Genomic DNA, 25,395 nt, shown 5'->3' with positions numbered 1-25,395 from the left:
ATTTTTTTGTCGATAACTTGATATATTCAAATTTTCTTTTTATTAAATTTTTTTTAATTTAAGTTTCTTAATAACTCCCAAAATAAAATTCTTGGAGCCGCCACTGGACAAAAGCCTATCAAAACTAAATTAATCAAATGTTCCCATCGATGAAACATATTCAATTTCAATTAAATACTAGTATAATGAAAGTATGTGGATAATTTAATGGAAGATCCAAACATCACTTTCAAATATTGTACACTATCTTTCTAGCATGAACTAGAAGTTTGTGCTCCGAGATTTTTATTAACATATATATACCAATAAAATGTTAAAAAGTGTTTCTTTGTTTCCTTTTTTTTTTTTTTTTTTAATGATTGCTAAATAGTGTCTTTCACGTTATGTTATGATATATAAGAACTTATAAAGATTCTTCACCATAGAATTTTAAATTAAAATTAATGAACCCTCCTTTAGCGTTTCACGTTGAGATTTTCTTTCACAAAGCAAAAAAGGGAGAGTATTTCTTTAAGGATAGAAAGCAGAAATGATGTACTATTGAAATTGTTGAGTGATTGAAAAATAAATAAACAAAAAATAATTTAAAAAAAAATAAATAACTTGGAAGCAAAGTAAGGATTTACTATGGTTTAGCCTAACGCTTATATCCATTGTGAAAACCCTTAATATCTTTTGTATATGTATTTAATTAAAATGAATCCAGTTTTAGAATTTATATACTAGAAAACTTTGGGCTAACCTAGGACTAACTTTAAGGGTAACATACTTGCTCTATGATATAATGTTGACATTGTTGAACTTATTGAGTGATTATGTAATTATGTAATTGAAAAAGATGAAAGAGAAAAGCAAAACAATGATTCAACTTGAATGATAGGGATATTTCAGACCATATCATGTATAGCGATGCCCTCAGGACCGTCAATCCCACATTAGCACCCGACCTTACTATTCTCAAGTGATCATTTCGGCCAGCCTCCATGGTTATAATGGGTATTCACTATTCAAACATGATCAATCTTTACCGAGAAGTTGTGTTATAAATCGGCCAAAGTTAATCAAAGGTACCAATGCCGTGGAGGGTGGTGGGCAAAACACTCAGATGTATCTAACACCATGGGTACCTCAATTGGGTTTTGTGACGTCTGTCCCTTTATTCCAATGGGCTTTCTGGCCCAATGTTTTCCAAACAACATTGTGTGACTTTTTTTTTGTTTCGACTTAATAATACTTTTTATTGAGACAAAAAGGGGCTACGTAAGGCTGTTCAGGCCTAATCTATCGCCATCCGGGAAGGAAAAAACCCAACTAATGATTGAGGAGATTGGCTGGGGCTCAAAATTCATATCCAAAGCCACCCATGTTCAAGAAAGTTTAAAAATTTGGAGGTATAATAGATAAGTGGGTACCCAATACACGAGAGAAGAGCTCGGTTCTAATCAAGAACACCATCACTATGCAGACGGGTCAAGAGTCGAGACAATAGTTTGAGAGTCCTCTTTGAATCACAGAGCCAAAATTGGATTTCAAAGTATTTAGAGATGGCAACCCAAGTGGCTTTGGCTCTATGGAATTCGAAAGGGACTTTCATATTTTAGTCTCAATATATGCTGAAAAAATATTAAGATCTCAAAAGATTACACATCTTTTGCCATTATTAGCTCACATTATCAGTTATGAATGGTAGAAAAAAAAATTTTGGATTTATGTGACTGATGTGAGTCCACAACTTTATTAATCACAACTCACCACATAGGTGAGTTGTGTCAAAAGTTACGTAATTTATTGTGTTGCTGGCATTTACCTGCATGCCGCCTACAAAATGCTAAATCAATCGATGCAGCAAACTTTCTTGAGATTCGTTGTCTTCGAGATACAACACTATCACCCGTGTTGTTATCATACAACTTAGCACTACTAAGTAAAATAAAAGGTACTATCCTTTATACCAGGTAACATAGTAAAAAAAATACACTTATGAAGAATTCAAAGAATTCGTAGAAATATTTCTAACTATTAGGCATTAGACTAATGTATGTTTCTCTAATAGGCGGAAGAAGAGAACCATAGTATTTATAGGCTTAGTGGATCAGTGAGTTACAAAGAAGATAAATATATCAAAAAATAAAGAAAAATGAGTACAAAAATGTCAGTTAATATGGTTATAATTTTCAAATAAACTTATATAAAAATTTATGATCTAAATTTGGAATTATAAATGGGGAAATAGAATATAAATTTTATTTTTTATATTAGTTGGAGACTAGGATAACATGATCAAGAGATTTCTAACTAGTATGAAAAAAAAAACATTGAAGCATACAAAATAAAAAAAACAAAAACATGTTTGCGTACCACACATGCCAGTAAGAAATAAATTTAAATTTAAAAGAAAATTAAGAACAGTACATGTTGTTGGATATATTGAAATTGATCTGGTTGAATTAATCAATTAATCAAGTTGAATAATTAAGTTTAATTATGTAATGTCCAATTCAATTATTTAAGGTACAACCACATCGCCAATTTAGAGTTTCATGCAGTGGAAAAATAAGTTTGAACGTAGGCAATATGGTCACAATGGGGAAAAGGCTTACAAGAAAAACTCCAACAAGTGGTTTAAAGTAGGGTTGTTTGACCGGTTTGGTGCCAACAAATAGATTGGATTTCACACTACTCAAACTGCTAAAAGAGAGGATGTCGATGATCACGATATACACACACACAAGCACACACTAAAAAATTCTTCTATCAAACTCTCAACTCTCAATCGATCCCCAACCGTATACCAAATCCAATATCTTCTTTTCAACCAGTTACTTCTCTCACCTCTTTGCTCAACTCCTGTCGGTAGGGCTATAAATAAATCAAAATATTTATACTTCGTATCAAGAAAAGACAAGTTTAAACAAGTCAAGCTCAAGCCTAACTTTAAGCTCAATTATTAAACAAGTCGAACTCAAACATAATAATGTGTTTGTGGACAAGCTTGTGAACATGAATGCTCAAATCAACTATATATAATACTATATATTTATATGTATACTTGTCTAAAAATATATTTATATAGACTTGAAATTGAGTTGTATAAGTTTGTAAATTGGTTCATATGATATAAACATTTGTAGTTTATTTATAACATAAACAATCCATTTATAGTAAAAATTCATAAATTTGTAAAGGGGTAAAACAATTTAATTAGTCATAATTTTACTATACATAGGAAAAGAATAAGTTAATCAAATAGCTCATAATCAAGCTCGAGCTTACTCAACAAGTAAATGTACCAAGCTTGAACATATAATCTTGTTTGGTGATAAGTTTGAACTTGGCTCATATTCAAAATAAAATTAAATGAATAAGTCTAAACTTTTTATATTTGGCTCGGTTTATTTACAGCCCAACTGATGACCACCGCCACCTTGAACTCCAATAGCCACCCCCACATTCAAATAAAAGAGATTTGGCCTAAAGGTTCCGGATATGCTTTAAAGATAAGTTTTTTCAACTATGAGGACCATTCTATTAGATCTGACCAAATTTCAACTATGTAACTGCTCTTCCGGATAAGAAGCTGAATGGAATATCTCAATCACTTAAAATTCAATAATACCTGCCTTAAAGCTGATAAAGTTCACTTTGCAAACATCACATGCTATATTTGTATAAACAACCTCAATTTCCAAATATAGAAAGTCAGACGTCTAAGAAGAGGAAAAAATAGTACAGTAAAATTTACTAAAGTAAATAGTTCAAATTGTGTAATGACAGTCCCAAGATTTAAATCAATATTGACAAAGAAAATATAAATCAATAGTTATACTTATATATACAAGAATTTAAGTGGTTGGATATAATATACCTACATCCATACAAAATATAAAAACTCTCTCAAACCCAAAACTCAAATACTCTCACAAATAACCAAATTTAGAAGGAAAAAAATTTTCAAACCACACCAGCTAGCCCCCCTCCCCTTAATCAATTACCTAGAGAAAGAAAATAAGTGGCTGATTAAAATTGGCTAGGTTATAAAGAAGTTCAGCAACAAAAGAAAGTAACAAATAGTACTATTGAATAAAAGGACTCCTAATAATACAACTCTTGTTGGGCTAGAGATGTAGCAGACTTTAATGTGATTTACTGATTCAATGCCATGTGCCGCAAGTAAGGTGTAATAATATATTTATTACACTTTAAAGTAATTTCAAGCCACATCAACAGTTCACCAAACTATAAATTAGCTTAGCTAAGCAGTCACATATACCTTCTCATCCTTGATGTTATTAATTTAACAATCCATGGCTTAGAAACAGACCCAGAAATATCATGCCACCGTCAACAGCATTGTCCTGGCACTCTGCTTATTTGCAGTGGTGGATAACACAGTTGCAATTGTAAGCCTCATTTATTATTTCCAACCAAAGAAACCAAAAAAGGTTTTTTCACGGATAATTATGTTATGCATCAGATATATGATCCTACGTACAGTCATGTAATACACGGTTAAAATTGATGTATATATCCAATGCATGAGATTCCTTCTCATTTTTTCATAGTTTTTTAGTTTTTTTCACACTTCATCAAGAATACTAATATGAAGCTTTCAATTTTGATGTATATGGAATATGGTTTCAGTGGCTCAATCATGGGAAAGATATTACTAACCGAAGGTACGCGAATGATGAAGTGCTGATAAACCCATTGACAGTGTCAAGACTGAGGCTGAAATGGAAGTTCTTTGCTGGCAAAGACATATCTGCAACCCCAGCAGTAGACAGTGGAGTGGTCTATTTCCCATCATGGAATGGATATTTGTATGCTGTAAATGCTTTCACTGGTGCTTCAATATGGAAGCAGAACCTTAGTGAATTAACCGGACTAAATGGAACGGGAATTGTTGTGAATGTAACTGTGTCAAGATCAACACCAACGATAGTTAATGATCTCTTAATTGTTGGAATTTATGGGCCTGCTGTTGTGATAGCTTTGAAACGATCAAACGGGAAGCTCGTTTGGTCGACTCAACTTGACCCTCGTCCTCGAGTGCAGATCACCATGTCTGGAACAGCCTTCCTGGGGTTAGTCATCCGTCATATACTCTTCAATACTGTTAGATAGGGACATGGGGGTGTGTAATTGTGTATTCATCCTATCGATCATTCAATCTGACCCAATATATTAATCAGGTAATACTTTGCATACACAAGCTATTATACACAATTTTATACACATCTGACTTTTTTTTTTTTTTGTGAAGAGAACAATAATACTTATTAGAATATACATAAAAATAGTATACACATCTGACTTTTGAACTGAAATCGTAACTTAAAGTTACAATAATTCAAATTCTTGACTTTAATTCAAAACTGAGATGTGTATAAAATTGTGTTTAGTAATTTGTGTATATCACCCAATAACTTGGATATGTTTTTCGTGAAGTGATGATTTGTATAACTTATGTTGGACTAAAAATATTTTTTGTAAACCTCTTGGGCTGCGCTTTTTTTTTTTTTTTGCATAAGGTCGTGCGGTGTTTTTATTGGCAAAAATTGATCCAAATGACCCAATCCACGCTATATATAATTTGAAAATTATATGTGATTCAAATTTGTTCATTTGATTTATCTAATCTAAATTTGTTCGTTTGATTTTAGTTTTTTTTTAACCTTTACTTTTAATAAAATTGGAATGTTAAGACCATGAGTCTGTTTAGATACCGTTTATTTTGCTGAAATTGAAAATTTATTACTGAAAGTAGTGTAGATAAAGGTAAAAGTTAGTTGAAATAGTATAGCGGGACCCATGAATAGTACCAAAAAGTGCAGTAGTAAAATCCATAAATAGTAGCAAAAATAAGTTGAATAGTAAAATAATTTTAATTTTTCATTGATATCCAAACACGCACTATTTGCGTAAATTAAAATTATATATAGGATAGTGGGCTTCAATGATTTAATAAAAACTTAACTTTTTTTTACCACACATGACAAAATGAAACGTGGCCCAACCCAATCCAACTTGATACTTACAAGTTCTATTGGGTTGATTTTTAGAGCTATATTGGATTGAGTTGGATTGAAGATTTTTTTAATTTGAGGTTGGTTTGGGTTGAATAAGAGATTTGGGGCTCAATCCCCACCTACACTAAAAACTAATCAGTATCTTAATCTAATGATAAAGAGCTATCATCAAGAGCAGACGTCATAGGTTGAAACTCTCTAAAAAAAATGTGCTCAAATGTTATACAGATTTACAAGTTAGCTAGTCTCCATTTGAGGCTAAAAACAACTTTTTTTTTTTTTGTGTGCTTAAATTTAAATCAAATGATACTAATTTAACTTGTTATATTATAAAAAAATTAATTAAAAGTTACTATTCTAATTTTTTTAGCTGGAAAATTATAATTAAGTTCTTATATTCTAATTTTTTTATATTTTTTTTCAATTGATAATATGAATAATTCAATAATCTTTATTATGACATAATTAATCTTAGGTAAGATTTTATTAATTTTAATTCCTTCAAAAAAATTATGTAAAAACAACTATAACAAGTATTGTAAAAAAAATTTTGTTGGCATTACATCATTTAAAATAGAATGTATATAGCCTTATTATATAATTTGATATATCAATTTTAGTTTTTTTTTACTTAATTTAAAACATTTTCTAGACTTTTAGGTAAATCATCAATATCCTAATAAATCTATCATATTTAATTAAGAAAACATTCGAGATATAAAATAATTTTTTTTTTCAAACTATCATATAGACCTAATTAAGAACCTATAAAACCAAAATTATGGAATCTTACTCCACTCGAGGTATTTATGCAATTGCCTAAAAGAGCCAACCCTATTGGTCTCGTGAACTTAATAGTCTACGTGTGTGTTCCTTATTTGAAACGAACCTAGAAGATATAAAGTTCTTTATACTTCATTAACAACAATTGGGAAAGGGATTCGAACCTAATTATATATTCTCATAAAGAAAACAATTAGTTACTTTTAATCATACTATGTAGGGCATTCTATGTTGGGGTGTCATCACTAGAAGAAGCATTACCAGCTGCTCAATGTTGCACATTCCGAGGCAGCTTGGTAAAGCTTGATGTTCGAACCGGTAGAGTCCTTTGGCAGACTTATATGCTTCCTGACAATGGTGGCAAATTAGGAGGTTACGCTGGTGCTGCTATATGGGGAAGTAGCCCTTCCATTGACATAATCAGAAGACATGTTTATGTAGCAACTGGAAACCTGTACACAGCTCCAGCCAATGTGACAGAATGTCAAGAAAAGCAGAACAATCAAACGACACCACCTACTCAACCTGATCAGTGCATTGGGCGAGACATCCATTTCAATTCAATTTTGGCCTTGGACATGAACTCTGGGAAGATCATATGGTCAAGGCAATTGGGTGGCTATGACATATTCTATTTTGCTTGTTTAACACCTAATAACCCTGATTGTCCACCAGGGCCTAACGTGGATGCAGACTTTGGTGAGGCTCCAATGCTGCTTAGCATATTAGCTAATGGAACAAAACGTGATGTAGTGGTAGCCGTGCAGAAAAGTGGGTTTGCTTGGGCTTTAGATCGTAACACTGGCAACATAGTTTGGTTCAAGGTAAAGTGAAATCAATACAATATGTTACATAGCAGCAGTGACCAAGTTCTATTTACAAAATAAAATCCGTATAGTACATATAAATAAAACAACCAAATTTTAGTCCCCAAAAGTTTGGTAGCCTAGACTAAACAGGGTGATCACATATATTGTATGTTTCCGTCTTTCTATTCTATCTTATGTCATACTCTTTATTATTTTCATAATTGACGTGTCCTTATTTTAATGTGTTACTAAAATTGACAATTTTCTAGTTGGCCGGACCAGGTGGAGAGGAGGGAGGAGGGCAATGGGGTGCTGCCACAGATGGAAGAAGGGTGTACACAAACATTGCCAACAGCAACCGACAGAACTTCACATTAAAACCATCAAACCGGACTACAACAGTAGGTGCATGGGTGGCATTGGATGCAAATTCTGGTGAAATTTTGTGGTCCACAGAAAACCCTAGTAATGACACTGCCCAGGCACCTGTTTCGGTGGCCAATGGTGTTGTTTTTGCGGGGTCCGTAGCTTCTAATGGTCCTATATATGCCATGGATGCCAACACTGGGAAAATTCTATGGTCAAATAATACAGGTGCTACTGTTTATGGAGGTATATCAGTAAGCTATGGGTGCATTTACCTTGGGAATGGATATACAGTTGGCCTAGCAAAATTCCACACTACTTGGACTCCTGGAACTTCACTCTATGCTTTCTGCGTTGTGTGAGAGAGCCTCATCACCCTTAATAAAGCCATGGAAAGAAAGTGTCTAGTGCCAACATTTACATTTCATGTTGAGATACATGGAATAAAATAATTATGGCAAATGTTCATCTTCTATAGTAACCATGAGTGAAGTGCTTTCTTTGTGACCTTTTCATAGTAGGAACTAACAAGTCCAACAACGAATCATGGTGATAATTAAGTGAATGTCAGTTCAGATTTTATGTTGGTAACAAATTGCATGTTTAGAAGTATGTGCTTGATCCTGTTTTAAGAGGCTTAACATTTAATGTTGCCAACAAAAATTGATGTTTCCATAAGTATCAATTAATTAAGATTAGGATCAAACACTAAATATACTTGGGACTCGTAAACATAAAATTAAAATTAAAATAGTGAAGGGCTAAGAATATGTTCAACCAAAAAGATTGTTAAAAATTAGTTGTATTTACTATTTACTATTTAGTGAGATTGTGCAATGAGAGCAACCGTATAATATGTAAAATGTACTCCAAAATGATTTTTTTTTTTTTAATTTTCTTAAATTGGAGATTAAATGGGTTTACTAAAACATACCATATTTTCATTATACTTAAGTTTTATTTGAATTTATTTCAAAGGGGGATTGTTAAATATTTCACGTTGAAGTGGAGGTTATTCTCAAGAATTTTAAACTAAATTTGTCCTTGTCATGACCTCATTCAATTTGATGGAGAACATAACATTACTGATGTTTTAATGGATGATTAATAACTTTGCCCTTGTGCTGTGGAAGAGTAATCTACAATCAGCAGTGGCATGATAGTGATGAAAGTAGCAAATTACGAGTACTTCTTTTCTTCCTCAGTGGGTTGTTTGCTCCCATTTATCATTCATTTTCTTGGTTATGCATGAATTTGACTAGCTTTACTGATGCTGTTGTCTTTTGCAAAAGTTGTGTGAAATGAATTATGTCTAGATTAACAAGACAGCACGATACTGAGCGAGCATGTTGTCAGTTGTCTATACATATTTCCACTAGCACATGGTCTCCATATTTGCCGTAGCAGCCCAGCGTCGTATCTCTAAAACATGTGATTTTTTTTAGTATGTTGTGCGCAGAAACTCTAAAATCAATTATTATAATTTGAGAGCTCAAAAAAAATTATTATTATTTGGGGCTAGCAAAAGCGCATTCACTTGAACAAGAAAATAAAACATCCACACGAGACAATAATATGTAATATGGTTCAACCAACTCTATACCTACCTTCACGGATAACACCAATCAAAATATCAACTATCAACAATATGAATTACTACTCCAAAAATCTACCAAACTAATATTCTTTTAGAAGCCTTGCTCCTCTCTCATGTGGGAGGAACGTTGGGTAAAAGAGTTCGAACCTTTGCAACAATACTTATTTATAAGACTTCAATCATATTCCTTGATGGACAAAGAATACATATTACTTCTTCAATAAAGAATATTTTGCCTTCTATACTAAAGAGAATCCTTATGTGCCATACCAAGGAAAAATATTTCATTTTATAAAAAAGAAACTCAAACCAAATTAAACTAATTAGGAATTTGAGGCCGTATTCAACATAGTAAATCTTCGTTACTCCTCTACGGGTGTTGTAGACGTTGAGAAGTTGGATTCTTTCCTCAGCATGAAAGTACTTGGTGCAAAAACTCTCCACCATGTCATTTCGCATGTTGCATTGGACCCTTATTAGTGCGGTATATACACCATGTGTATATGCCCAATATCAGTGAGAGACTTTCAGAACTCTTTGAAGCATAAATTTTTGTTTTAAGCGTGAGGTCCCATGACATTTAGATACTCTAGCTCTCTCACCTGCTCAATGACATTTCCTTTATGCCCATAAAAAAAGGATGAAGGTGGGATTTTATATTTCCTTGGGTAAGGTTTATTGAGCAATTTTGCTTGATAAAGAAGTCTTCTTGCAAAGTCTGGGATCCTTGGAGAGCTTTTACTTTTCCCTATTGTGCAAAATAATAAATTAAATTAAATTTGTGAATTTATTCCAAAAAGGGGATTGCTGAATATTTCACATTGAAATAAACGGTAGCAGACTAGCAACCTCCTCCAATATTTTAAATTGAATTTTTCATTCTTTTTTTTCCCTTTATTTTCCACAAAATTTCAAACCACATACTCTCTCTCGCTCTCTCTATAATGTCATTTTCTTCCATTTAAAACCCTATGTTTCACCTAAATTTCCCCTTTTTCCTCTTTTTCCCCTTATTTGCCACAAAATTTCAAACCACATGCTCTCTCTCTCTCTCTCTCTCTCTCTCTCTCTCTCTCTCTCTCTCTCTCCAATGTCATTTTCTTCCATTTTAAACCCTATGTTTCACTTAAATTTCCCCTTTTTTCCCCTTATTTGCCAGTCTGGATATATAGTTGAAATTAATTTGAGAAAATTTCATCCTAACTTTGCTATTTTATTTTTTAAATATAGTAACAAATAGAAAAAATTCAAAGAAATTTAATTCTCTCATCATTCATAAATATGTTGTAATGCAATAATGATTTATTCATTTAACTAGCGATACCATAATCAAGTCATGACTTATTAATTGGGTCCAAATTGTCAAACTAAGTATAATGGTTTAAGGAATAATGATTTTACATTAGCAATTAATGTGTTATCAAAAAAAAAAACATTAGCACTTAATATAAAACCAATTAGTGTATCTAAGACTAGTTTTGTTTAGTGTAAGTAAGATAATTCGATGAACTAAATCTCACATCCGGGGAGAGATGCTATTAGGCCAATAAGCCATTGACATCTATAAGATTAATTAGTAAAATAATTAATTCAACAATGAGATGCAATCATGCTGGCAATATTATTCTATTTCCATCCGAATCCAATGAAATTTAGGGTATCAATACTTGATCCATTGAAAGCTCCTTCTAACTACTCAATATTTAATATGCTTATAAATTGCTGTAAATTACCAACATACCCTTTTCAAGCTTTTGTTTGGCATTCTATGATCTATCACTTTTTAGATGTGACCAATGTTCTTAATACACTAATAATAATGTGGAAACTGTGATGAATTATAGAGCCCTAGACAGTAAGTCAGTGTCAGTGACCCCTATGCTAGCTTGGAAGATGAAGCCATTCAAGAGATATGAGGACTTAGCTAGTAACTGCAGTATATTAAAAAGAATGCATTCCTTTCGAGGCATTTCATGTGCTTCTTTATTATAAAATGCCAATTCTATCACTTTAAGAACAAAAGGAATCATCTATATTTATCTTGTATTGAGGTACTTTTTGCATCCAAAACTAGTGGTTCAAGATCCAATCATATCATAAATCTTAAGGTGAATGATTATAGATCAAAAATAATCATGGGTATAGAAATCCAATTAAAGAATCCAAATTATCTTGCTTGCATGCAATTAGAACTCTTCAATAAACAAAACTACCCCTTCAAATCTTGCTTGCAAAATGCCAATTTTATCACTTTAATATATAAGAACAAAAAGAATCATCTATATTTATCTTATATTAAGGTCCTTTTTGCAACCAAAAATAGTGGTTCAAGATCCAATCATATCATAAATCTCAAGGTGAATGATTATATAGCTCAAAAATAATCATGGGTACAGCAATCCAATTAAAGAATCCAAATTATCTTCCTTGCATGAAATTAAACCTCTTCAATAAACAATACTACCCCATCAAATCTTGCTTGCAATTTGTCTTTTACAACCAAAATCTTGTTCCCAATGAGACCTAAATAGGTAATTACAATTAACAAAAAACAAAGACATTAAGCTGGAAAGAGCAGCGCCAAGTAAAATATATATATGGATATGATACAAAGGATTAGGTATAACTAATAAGTCATTAAAGTATGTTTGTGACCACAAACTTTTGCCTCTCAATCAAATTCAACACCCCACTTTTTAAGGGCACCTATCACCGACACAACTCTCGTTGTCACAAAAACCAAGGGCCTATTATGTAATTGCATGCCACAAATTTTGGACCGTTAAATTCTTTATATTGACATGGACATTGTGCTCATTATATTCATGACTTTGATATACCTGAAAGTGAAAAGAAAGAGCAAAAGGAGGCTACCCCTTTCACAAATGTCACGTGCTTGTGGCACGTTACTTTGAGATACTTGCGGGTCTACCTTAAATAACGTGGTCAACACAGAGGTTCTCGCATGGAGGAGCATCTATATATGTAATTATGTATAGTGTATTTAAGTCAGAGCCAAAAATTTCTTTGACTTTTGCATTACAGTGGTGAGAATCAAGAGAAATCAACGGTTTAGAGAACCCTCTAGCAATTTAATATGATAGTCTCCGCAGCATATGATCAGGAATGGACTCCACTTGTGTGTTTTCTTGGTTAAGTCCTAAAAGAACCCGTTAAGACAACCCATTTTATTAACAATATAACACTTTAATCATTATGAAAAATACTGTGAAAACATTCATTGTATTTTAAAAATTTTCACTTGGTCAAATATTGGCCTCATACTTTCCCAAGAAAAACTTTTCTTGGTAGTGTATGTACAACTAAGCATGCCCTTTTTGCTCCTCAGCTTTTTTTAAACATTTCTTGGATGCATCTGCAACTTTGTTAGAGATTCTGCAACAACGAGTAAAATCCAAATCACTCAAATTATTCTTTATTGATTCTTGAGATCAAACTCATGCTTCATTTCTTTCAACAAATGATTGTAGTTGTAAACTTGTAAACTTGTAGTTGCAGATATGGTTCTTCTTGTTAAGTTATATCATTTTGCATGACTAACCCAACCATTTTCTCCTGCAATATAGTTGGAATTTGAGGCTTTGCATTGAGTTGTATTTGCCTGAGAGAATGGGGAATTTCTGTGTTTCATTCTGTTTCTTGTTTCCATCACTCATAATTCTTGCTATGCTTGCTCTTAGTTCAACTGCACAGTTGAGTCCAAGTGAAACCAGAACTCTTTTCCAAGTTCAAAAGCTTCTTGAGTACCCTGAAGCTCTTCAGGGATGGAATAATTGGACCGGCTTTTGTTACCTCCCTCCCTCATCTTCTCTCAAGATTGTATGCACAAACAATCACATAACCGAATTTACTGTCATTGGAAAGAAAAGCTCCCCTTCTCATAGCCCAAAACCAGCTTCGGGGAAATTCACTGTTTCTCAACAAACTCTATCTGAAACATTCTCCACTGATTCCTTGTTTACTGTTCTAGCAAAGCTTTCAAACTTGAAAGTGTTGTCACTAGTGTCCTTAGGAATATGGGGTCCATTACCAGCCAAGATCAATCGGTTATGGTCACTTGAAGTGATAAATATTAGCTCAAATTTTATTTATGGAGAGATTCCTTCATCAATTAGTACTTTGAGGAATCTGACAAGTCTTGTTTTGGCTGATAATTTGTTCAATGGAAGTGTTCCGGATCTTAAAAGTCTAGTCCTTCTCCAAGAGCTGAATTTGGGTGGCAACAAAATTGGACCTGAATTTCCCTCACTAAGCAACAGTCTTGTAAGTATAACATTGAGCAACAATTCTCTGAGATCTGAGATTCCTGCAGAAGTCAAGAACTTTGCTAAACTGCAACAGTTTGACATCTCTTCAAACAAATTTCTTGGTCCAATCCCACCTTCTCTGTTCTCTCTGCCTTCAATTCAGTATCTTAGTTTGGCCCAAAACCAACTAAGTGGGGTTCTTCCTATGAATATATCATGCAATGCTGAGCTCAAGTTTGTAGACATTTCACAGAACCTATTGATAGGAAAATTGCCATCCTGTCTGGGATCAAACTCTTCAAACAGGTCAGTACTATATTCATGGAACTGTTTGTCAAGCAGTTATTACTCAAAGTATCAACATCCATCTTTGTTTTGCAACAAAGAAGCATTAGCTGTTAAGCCTCCAAACAAAAGCAAAGAGCAGGAGTCCAAATCCAGCATCAACTTCGGCCTCGTACTTGTTATCATTGGATGTGTGGTGGTAATTGCTGTGGTTCTTGGATTGCTGGTTTTGTTCATTGTCAGAAGGGCAGAAAGGAATAGAAGTGATAATAACATACATAACAGATCTGTTGCTGAAAAATGGTCCATTCGTAGCTCCCCAAGATTATACATTGATGCAAGTAAGGCAATCTTTCTGGCTTTCTTTTCTTTCTTTAAATCTACCGAACATAATGTGGATAACTACTTAATCTAAGTGCTTTGAACCAATGCAATTCCTCAAATGGTCATTTTGAACTTAGATATAGTTTCGTAAGTATTGTACCTTAGAATCTCCAATTATATTCAACCATGTGACTGCATTGCCTAATAAGTTTCTTTAACGGGTGGTTTAGAACTTTAGATTTTCCAATTTTTATAGCTCAGTGCTTTGAACCAATGTTACCCTTAAAGGGTGGTCTAGAACTTTGGATTTTACTCATTTTATGTGTCTCATGAAAGTGATGAATGAATTGGATTTTCATAGGGCGTGTGGCCCAGACAATAAGGTTAGCAGCACTCGGGCTACCACCATATCGAGTTTTCACATTGGAGGAGATTGAAGATGCAACAAATAACTTTGACCCAAAAAATTTGATAGGGGAAGGATCTCAAGGACAGGTAAAGCATTTAATTCAAACTGTTTCCCTAATCAGTATGTCTCAATGTAATGGAACCCACCAAATTCGATTCTCTTCAAATTGAAAGCTTGCGAATTTGTTTGTTTGTTACAGCACTATAAAGGTTGGGTAAGAGATGGTTCAGTGGTCCTGGTGAAGAGCCTGAAATTGAAGCAAAAAAATTTGTCACAAAGCTTGATGCAGCACATGGATGTGTTATCTAAGCTGAGGCATAGGCATTTGGTCAGCATCCTCGGACACTGTATTGTCACTTGTCAAGACCATCCCAATACAGCTAGCGCTGTCTTTATTGTTCATGAACACGTCTCAAATGGATCACTAAGGGACTATCTTAATGGTAAAGTCAACAGAAGGAATGATGGACTTTTTGAAATTTTATTACATAAACTTCACAAATTAATGTCATATCAGTATGCAAATATTTTGTAGCAAAATTGATAGTAGCTTTAGCATTTTTCAACTTGAAATCTTCAATGAAGTAAATCTTTTAATCTGATTGGCAGATTGGAGAAAGAAGGATATGCTGAACTGGCCACAGAGAATGGCAATTACCATTGGTGTTGCTAGGGGAGTCCAGTTCCTGCACACAGGGATTGCACCTGGCATATTTGGGAATAAATTGAAGATTGATAACATTTTGTTGGATGACAGCCTCACAGCAAAAATTAGTAGCTACAATATTCCCTTGCCATTTAAGGTTAGAAAATATTATATACGGATTAACTTGTAATACATTTTTGCATATCATATTTGATTTTAACTATTTTTTTGTGTTAATTTTTGCTATTTTAATATAACAGGTAGATTCAGAGAGCCCTCTCGGTGGACAAGACAAGCATTTGAGGTATTGATTCCTCGTCTCCTTCCTTTTCTTGTTTCTTTGCTCTGCAATAAGACCCAGCTAATCTCACTAATAAGTCCTATATATACAGAGCTGAAATTGCAGAAAAGGAGGATATTTATCAGCTGGGAGTAATTCTACTTCAGGTTATTACCGGGAAACTGATAACATCAGCTAGTGAAACGAATGAGCTAAAGCTAGAGGTACTAATAGTCCAATACAATTATTCATCTATTTCCAGATGTACTTTCAATTCCATCATACATTTCCAGCCTGAAATTCATTGGCTTCCATTTTACTTGTTTTCTACACAACAGCTAGAGAAGGGCTTGACAGAATCAAAATTACGGGCAGCAACTGACCCCTCCATTCAAGGAACTTTTGCATATCAATCATTAAAGACCACAGTTGAAATTACCATCAACTGCCTTGGCAAAGATCCGAGCAAGCGCCCTTCAATAGAGGATGTTCTCTGGAATTTGCAGTACTCAATTCAAGTTCAAGAGGGATGGACCAGCAGTGGAAACCTAAGTACACAGATGTAGTGCTTTAGTTGAACATTTTTCATACTGCTGTATAACTGGCAGCAGTCATGATGCTTTGTGACACAATGAGCATATAAATAAATGTAAATATAACTTCCCTTTACCCTGCATTTTTTTATCGTATTAGTATTAAGTTTCTACTATTCTTTCCAATGGCTGACCAGAGCCTTCATTTCTCATTATGAACATGCATGTATTTACATATTACCTACCTTTCTAATCAGAGCACCGCTATGATTCAGTAATATTGCAGGAACCATTTGTCCACTATTTTTTTAAGTATCGTTACTGCCAACCATTCTTTTTTTTTTTCTTTTTTTTTATAAGTCCCAACCATTCTTTATTTATTGTAGTTTCCAACTCATCTATCATTGGTAATAGTTGTGTTTCCCTCAATTTAAGAATGAGATAGTAAACAGAAATTTTATATGTGAAATATTAAGAAGAATGCAGAGTATCAGGTACAAGTAACATTCAGGAATAAAAAAGCAAACACAAAAGCCAAGCAAACATATAACATAATCAAAGTCAAGGAGTTCACAACACCATGGTTGAGTCCCATCGTTATTTAAACAGACCATTGGGCTATTTTTGAAGTTCCAAAACACCTAACCATGATGACTAATCAGCAGTCCAACTCTGCTCAACAATCTCACGTACTCTCCTATTATATTCACGTTTGTTCTCACTAAACATCCGTGCAGCTTCTGAATTTGCAGGAGAATTTGGGTTTGGGTCACAGAGCAATGACTGCAATCAGAAAATGACAATTGCTTTAAAACAAGAACTAACATCATCATAAATCCAGAAAGCACATTTGCCAATTATTTTCTATAACATATCAATATACATCATTGCATACTCTATCAATATACATATACAAAGAAGCATGCAAGCAAGTATTTGTGTAAAATAACCACATAATAATACAATGGATCACCAACTCCAGTCCAAGCAGCACTTGCCAAATAGGGAATCAGGAACAAGTGAAATCAGAAATGCTAAGTGAAACTTCACAGTTTACAGGTCCATTTTGCTATCAAATTTATAGATGGCACAAACAAAGATATTTATGAAGTGGCACAGATGTCTAGAAGATGAAGTTGCCAACTTTCAATCCCCAGTCTCAAGACTCAAAGTATGCTATGGAGGGATGGAGGAATGATCATGTGATGTGATTCATGGGTGAATAGTATTTAGCACACATAGATCAATACTGGCTCCACAAACACAACTGAAATAGTAAGGGGAACATTTATATGCATATATATGGACCAAATTGACAGTGGGAGGAGAGACGTGATAGTTCAGGGGAAGAATGGGACAGGGGAGGGAGGGGCTTGAATTAAGCATCAGTAGATCAACTAAAAGATGATTATGACATTTTAGGTACTTGAATATGTTAAGCTATAATTCACACCTCGCATCATAACTTAGTACGAACACAACATATCACCCACTATAACTGGATATTCTTAAAGTAGTGACTACAAACAATTAATGATGTTTTAACCTGGATGGAGGTAAGTATAGCTGCAACATCATATATAGGGCTCCACTGATTTTGTAGAATGTCCAAACATATGCTTCCATCCGCATAAACTGTAAAAAGGGCAATAAATGGCTAGGATTAATACAAACAAGCAAAACCTCTCACTAAATATTTTGAAGATATTAACAAAAGAGAACATAATAACAACCAAGCAAAGCAAAAACAAAGAAAAGTCAAGAGTTGAATGGCAAAGCTGGACAAGTTAATGGGACATTAATTTAGAAGCTTGATCTATCCAACAAATAATTAATAGAGTTTGGTGTATACAATCAATAAGCAATAAAAAGATTCATCAAAAAAAAAAAATATATATATATATATACACACACACAAGTAATAAAAAGAAAGATAAGAAAAGAAGCTTCATAACAACCACCAGGTTTCCCAATCAGCCTCAAATCTCAATAACTATTAGCATTGCACGGTGTCTTATAGAAAAAGACAGAATTACAGAAAGCTGAAGCATATATATATATATATATATATATATATATATTCAAAATGAAAGCACATCAACACTGGAGATAGCAACAGGAATTGGTGAACATAAACCCAGATAACCCAGCTGTATGTATCTATAACACACACAAAAAAGAAGAGAAAGAATAAGTGAGGCCCTTACAATTATAATGCCACATAGTGGGCTGGAGGAATTTTCCTCCAAATTGAGGAATTTTCCTCCAAACCAATTTGGAGGAAAATTCTGTCCTTTTTTATAAATCCAAAGTGTAAACTGTAAAGCAAGAAATCAGGAATAATAAACTGTAGGTGTTAAACATAATTAGTAAACTTACTATTTGGATGGAACATTCTAGAGACAAAGCGCACAGTTGGTGGCTTGTTTGGATAATCCTCTGTAAACTGAAGCGTCAATTTAAACGTACCTGAAGCACTCAAAGGTATAATTCATGAAAATAGAGTATTAAAAAAAAGTAGTACTGCTAACACTATTAAAGAAATTAGCATAACAGAAATATCAGTTCCTTAGTTCTTTTTTCTTTTCTTTTTTTTCCCTCATGCTTGGAGTATGGGAGAAGTCCATCAAATTTCTGTGACACTATTTAAAGAAAAAATACACACACACAACTACATATTGCATGGTTCACAGCAAGAGATGCGCCATATCACATTCATCTATCAGGATTATCAAACCTTTCCACCATCAAAACAGAAGGTTTGTTGAGACTTGAGATATAATCAGAAATATACTGTCAAGTGAGCATTCATTACCTCCCAAAGCCTACCACAAACTAGAATGTACACTGTGATTGATGTGTAACACCATATGATGGGGAACATAACTGGCAGCCCCCTCTAAAGACTTACAAGAGGTGAGGAAAGCAGGTTATAGTGCTCATGCATTAATTTGGGATGTTTCGGATGATGGAGAGATCTCTTGGGACCTTTGCTTGTTTTCGTTTATTTGCTGCTAGATCAGTTTTGACTGAGTTTTACTAGAATAGAAGCAAATTGGTAATTTACAGATTTTTGGAATGGACTGTCTTTGGCTGTACTACGCCCATGAGTCTTATTTTGTGTTTTGAGTCTTTTTCTTATTTAGTTTAGAAGTTTTTATGTACTTTTTCTTGGTTATTAGTAATCCTAGGAGCAAAGGACTTAGCAATAGTCTATATAAAGGCTTTGCCGTAGTCCATTACATTTATAGTGAGATTGATTTTAACAAAATTCCAATAGTTTATTTTAAGTTCTAAAGGTGTGATTGCCTTCTCCTAGCCAATGTTGGCAAGCTTTAAAGGGCGCTTAGGCGCAAAGCACCAAAAGCTCAACAATTTTTGCCTCTAAAGCGAGTTGCATTTGCAGAAGGGCACCTAAAGCATGCTTTTTTGAGTTTTTTATTTAAATATAAATATATATACAAAATGAAGCAATCAGGTGATTCAGATCTTAATGCTATTGATATACACCATGGATTTGTGATACAAAAGTCAATTTTTGTATGATATCATACACCTAAGCTCACCCTTCCACCCCTTTACAAATTCTAGAAGGTAAAAATCCATTTGGCACCACATGCCATGCACTGCTCATCCTCACCAAAGGAGACTCAAGCAACAATGAGGTCACTAGGGAGGGCAACAAATTCAAATTCTATTTTACAACATACTCTTCGTCAAAGGTAGACTATGAATTTAGAGAAAGCAAATGAGTAAGAAGACGAGGGTTCCAAATCTTGTGATGACAATGATAATATTCCTATACTTAATAAGGATGATTATATTGAGCGATACTACTTCATGCACATGGAATTGTACATTAAGGAGTCTAAAACATTACAAGATGTTATGTACAGCTGTACAAGACGACAATGATTCTAACTCAAGAATGAAGTTACAACCAGTGAAACCCCAGACCTAGGACCAATCAAACAACATCCTAAAAAACAATTCTATCAAATGTGTCCTAGAAATTTCCAAATCCTCAAATGTACAACAGTTACACTCCCACCACAGTGTCCACATCAAACATAACGGAACCAGATTCCAAACAAATGAATACTGCTTGCCTAACCAATTCCACCATCCAAACAAACGATCAGTGACCATTTCGGTTAACACCCACGAAAGTCCAAACGTGCAAAAGACAAAACTCCACAACCAAGGTAGTCAAAGGCGAAAGGCGACCTTAAGGCGCCAAGGCCTTGTATTGCCCGAGGTGTGAGGCGACAAAAAGGCGCTAGCCCGAGTAAAGCGAGGCGCCAAATTCTTAACATATTTATTTTACATATAGAACTTCAATCATATGTACCTAGTGTATTATAATATTATAATGAAGTGTTTTTCAATGTGTAGCATGAAGAAATTAGGTCTATCAAATTATTTCAAAATAGGATTAACATGGTTTAGGCTCTATCTATGAAGCACGGGTGCGGCGTTTGGGCCGCCGCACCCGCGTCGGACGCGGCCGGACGCGGCGACACGCAGGCGACGCCGCTGCCTGCGCGTCCGTGCCGCGTCCGGCAATAAAAAACTATTTTTTTCGGCGCAATTCGGCGCGATTCGCGCCGATTCGCGCCGATACGGCGCCGATTCGGGCCGACGCGCGCGAAATCGGGAAGATTCGGCCCGAATCAGTCCGTATCGGGTGAAATCGGTCCGGCCGAAATCGGCCGATACCTGCCGATACCGGCCGAAATTCAAAAAAAAAAAAAAAAAACAACAACAGCAGCAGGTGCTTATGGCTGAAAAAAAAAAAAAGAGGTGCAAACGCACCATTTGGAAAAAAACCAAGACCCAACCCTCTCCCTCTTCATTTTTCTTGAGCCTCTCTCCCACTCTCTACCTTCACTCTTCAGCTAGGCTCTCTCCTATTCTCTGTATTCTAGTTATTATTTACCATTGTTCTTAAATTTGGTATATATTTATATAATGTGAAAAAAGTATGTTTAGCAGTATATTAAAAATATAAATAAAAATATTTTTAATAATTTTTTAATCGCCGCACCCCGCCGCACCCGCACCCTACTTTTTCAAAAATTGCCGAGTCCCGCACCCGCTCCCGCACCCGCACCCGAATCCCGAAACGCACCCGTGCTTCATAGGGCTCTATTAGTTAGTTCTAACAATACATTTTACAATAAGCTTCTATATAACAATAAGTCTTACAAAACAAATTTGTAAATTAATTTAACTAACAATAGGTTTTATAACATGCCTTTTGAAATTAATAGTCTAAAAATAGGTTTCACAACAAACTTCTATAAAAAAAAATTTTAATTAAAAAATTTAAAAAAAAAAATTGAGGCTCTCGCCTTACCTCCTTTTTCATAGCTTAAGGCAGTCGCCTTGCTCGCCTAGGCTCTAAAGGCGAGCGACTCACTAAAGGCGCCTCACCTTAGAGCCACGCCTCGCCTCGCCCAGGCGCCTAGGCAAGCGCCCGGGCGCCTTTGACTACACTGTCCACAACTTGAATGCAAAATTACAGCGTAGCAAAATATGCTCCACAGTCTCCCCACTACAACAGCACATACAACACCACCCTACTAAAGTGTGTCCTCTCTTAATGAGATTATCACAAGTAAGAATCTTTCCCCATTCTACCGCCCCATCAAAAAAAGAAAACCTCCTTGGGGCCTTTACACACCAGATGCATTTCCAAGGGAAACTCTTCGCACAAGGCCCCCTTAAGGCGTCATAAAAGGAACTCACATCATATCTCCATTTCCTTTCAGCCACCAAATCAATCTCTACCCTCTCAGTGAGGAGATATTAGAATAAAGGAGATTAAAGAAAGAAGTAGCCATCCATCTCAATCTCCCAATCATTATACTCACACTCAAATCTGATTTCCCACCTCTTCCGTACCCCACCACTTTGCCTTGGGACAAGGAGCCAACAAAGGCATCTCTAACTAATGAACAATCATACAAATCAGGAAAAAGCATCCTCAGTTGTTGCCTTGTGGGTCACCACACCACTTGTCATGCCAAAACCGAACACGAGTACAATCCCTTACATCAAAGCAGATATTGTGGAAAGGTTTCCCATTCCATGCTTATGCTTTTCCATAAGCCACACTCATGAGTACCTCAAACAGTCCTTGTGCACCAACCTCCCCACTCCTATCGATATTTCACGGCTACTACACATCTGCATAACCACATTTCCTCCAACATATAACACCATAAACCATTTACCCAAAAGAGCCTAGTTAAATGTCACTAACTTCCTAACGCCCAAGCCACCATTAGCAATAGGGGTTAACACCATATCCCAACCCACCAAATGATGCTTGAACTCGTCCCCCATACCTCCCCAGAGAAATTTCCATACCCTTCCAGAGAAAAATTCTATGGAACTTCTCAATCCTATTCACCACACTAACAAGCATAGTGAACAAAGGTAGATAACAAGCAGGTAGACTCAAAAGTGTACACTATTCAATAATGCTAACCTCCCCCCTTTTGACAAATACAGTTTCTTCCAGCTTGATACTCTCTGTTCCATCTTCTCTAAAATAGGATTCCATACCGACTTTACCTTGAAGGATGCCCCTAAAGGCATACCAAGATAGGTCATAGGCAAACCCCCAATCTTGCTACAGAGGAGCTCTACAAGCTCTAACATATTCAAAACCTCTCCAACAAAGGGTGATGATTATATACTTTTAGGATTGCATTGCATTGCTTTTGATAGGCGTAGAAATCATTACTTAACAGTTCACATTCTAGGCGCCTTGTGTGCTCTTGAGCACAATCACTTAGCTTCATAGACGGTGATTTACCTACACCTTTATCAGCTTACGCTCCAAGGCTAGTCTTCTTAAGGATGGCACAACATCCTTTTATTGGCTCACTCTATGAATTGAATTGTAAATCTCCCTCCCTCCCTCCCTCTCTCTCTTAATGGGTGAGGTAGGTCTTGCCTAGAATAAGTGGGTTGGGTTGGGTTGGGTTGGATATGGTTATTAAAAAATTAGTTTAACGAGTAAGAAATGGGTAAATGAGTACCCAACCCATTTATGACCTCTCCAAACCAGCCCATTTTCCATCTCTAGATAAAACCAAAACCCAGTGGGCTATCAAAATCAGCCTAAACACTAGAAAATCAAATTAAATCCAAACAAAGAAGGTCACCCAACCAAACAACTAGACAAAGCTTTCAAACCATGATACTTATCCAAAAAAAAAAAAAAAGCTTTCAAACCATGCTTTGATGGTTCACTAAGAACAAACAATAGTATCACTGAAACCCTCCATGTAACTTAAGAATTACAGAACAAAGGAAGAAAAGCCTATCAAAACATGATATTAAAGTAAATCAAAGTAGGCAAGATAAGTAACTTTACCTCCATCCCATGGGGTGTCATCAGGCCTGCAATTCAACCAATGGATAGCATAAGCACAACTGTATTAGATCTATACTTAACCAAAACATTCAGAAAAAACCCAACACAAAAACCAAAAGTAAAATAAATGGAAACAAAGGAATATTGTTTTCATTTGCAACATACCCAAATATAACAGCATTCCAAAGCATAATGTTGTTGTCTTGAGGAGCACCACTGATGCCTGCAGGAGGATCTTGCTGTAACCTCTTAAAATCCCTCATCAATCTTTTCCTGGCAGGAGTCGACATCCTCACCGCCTATTAATCCAACCCAAACAAACACCACGCTCAGTAAATTGTCATACATCCACACATAAATCACAAAAGCAACCATTAAACAAAATTGCAGCAATTAACAGTTCATGAGAGAATCATTTCTCAAACATATTGTTCTAAATCAATCCTTCCACAAAATTTCAGCACCACGTAACAAAACCCAATTTCTTGAAACCCCCAGAATCTAAGCTTTAACACAACAATCATATCCAACAGGCAAACAAAACAAAACCCAAATCACAAAACCGCATAATTAGTTAAAATTCACATCAAACCCACAAAGGGTAAGAAAACCCTAGATCGACAAAATCGAAAATTAGCAATCAAAATTAGGGCAATTCGTAACCAAAACCAAATCAAAACAAGTAGATACACAACAGTAGCAAAGAGATTCGCTCACCCGTGAGTAAACGCGGCGAGTAGCTTGAGCTTTGGGATATTTTCCCAAAACTTTTCTCGAGAAACAAACAGATACAAACAAAAAATTCAAAAGCAAAAAAATGGGTTTGTGGTATTGTAGAAAGATCTCCCTAAATCACCGTCTGATCAGCTTTTTTGATTAGAAAAATGTTTTTTTAGGTTAAAGATTATTTTACATATACATATAATATGTATGTGTGTGTATATATATAATGGTAAGAGATGGGGTCAAGGGTCTCTTTCTCAATTCTACTGCTACTTTTTGTTTCTATTTGAGAGCCTTTTTCTCATCAAGTTGTGTTATTGGCAAGACAGGCTCATCCAGCATTGTATGTATTGTATTTATTTGTGACCATTTTTTTCTTTTTTTCTTTTTTTTCAAGTTTGATAACTACGACGAGAATGAAAGATTTGAATCTGAACGTCTTTTTAAAAACTACTAAGATGTTGGGGATTTATATTAATATTAATTTTTTTAACCATATATTTTAGAGGTGGTTTAAAATTAAACCATTTAATAAAAAAAAAATTTAATTAGACCATTTTTTTTGTTTGTATACCATGAAATTTCTATTTACAAATGGACAAAGTTTGTCAATTTCATACTCAAGACTGTATCGATTTGACTGGGGGAAAGGGGAATTAAATATTTTGGTTACGGTTGATGTTGGTTTACCGTTTCAAGATTACTACTATTTATAAAGTATATACATACATATATTGTATATATATATATATATATATAGACATATTATTCAAAAATTCATGTACTTTCGCAAAGCCCAAATATTAGCATAAATACATTAATCTAATGTATAAACTTAAATAACATTTTTAAATCTTTTTTAACTATTTTTTATTGTATTAGTCAAAACATTAATTCTAACCAAAACACTAATATTCAGGTAAACAATCCAGTATATATATCCTATGCATTTT

General features: G+C 34.7%; 3 protein-coding genes across 3 annotated transcripts; 2 read left to right on the top strand and 1 right to left on the bottom strand.

Moving 5' to 3' along the window:
* The first annotated feature begins 4,154 nt into the window (after positions 1-4,154).
* Positions 4,155-8,380, top strand: LOC142629140 (uncharacterized). Its single transcript, XM_075803121.1, has 5 exons — positions 4,155-4,175; positions 4,314-4,400; positions 4,642-5,084; positions 7,033-7,636; positions 7,891-8,380. Exons 1-5 carry the CDS (start codon positions 4,155-4,157, stop codon positions 8,347-8,349), a joined length of 1,614 nt encoding a protein of 537 aa, XP_075659236.1. The 3' UTR covers positions 8,350-8,380.
* Positions 8,381-12,856: 4,476 nt separating this feature from the next.
* On the top strand, positions 12,857-16,614 carry LOC142629297 (putative LRR receptor-like serine/threonine-protein kinase At1g14390). Its single transcript, XM_075803258.1, has 7 exons — positions 12,857-14,478; positions 14,823-14,956; positions 15,070-15,313; positions 15,480-15,673; positions 15,777-15,820; positions 15,909-16,020; positions 16,135-16,614. Exons 1-7 carry the CDS (start codon positions 13,215-13,217, stop codon positions 16,360-16,362), a joined length of 2,220 nt encoding a protein of 739 aa, XP_075659373.1. The 5' UTR covers positions 12,857-13,214; the 3' UTR covers positions 16,363-16,614.
* Positions 16,615-16,771: 157 nt separating this feature from the next.
* On the bottom strand, positions 16,772-24,775 carry LOC142629298 (ubiquitin-conjugating enzyme E2 2). The gene is made up of 6 exons (XM_075803259.1): positions 24,437-24,775; positions 23,885-24,018; positions 23,720-23,745; positions 18,709-18,798; positions 17,876-17,964; positions 16,772-17,112 (listed from the first exon to the last, which is right to left on the bottom strand). Exons 2-6 carry the CDS (start codon positions 24,007-24,009, stop codon positions 16,984-16,986), a joined length of 459 nt encoding a protein of 152 aa, XP_075659374.1. The 5' UTR covers positions 24,010-24,018; positions 24,437-24,775; the 3' UTR covers positions 16,772-16,983.
* Positions 24,776-25,395: the final 620 nt, after the last annotated feature.

Source organism: Castanea sativa, chromosome 3, assembly GCF_040712315.1.
Source record: "Castanea sativa cultivar Marrone di Chiusa Pesio chromosome 3, ASM4071231v1".
Lineage (NCBI taxonomy): Eukaryota > Viridiplantae > Streptophyta > Magnoliopsida > Fagales > Fagaceae > Castanea > Castanea sativa.
This window is presented reverse-complemented; position numbering and strand designations above follow the sequence as displayed.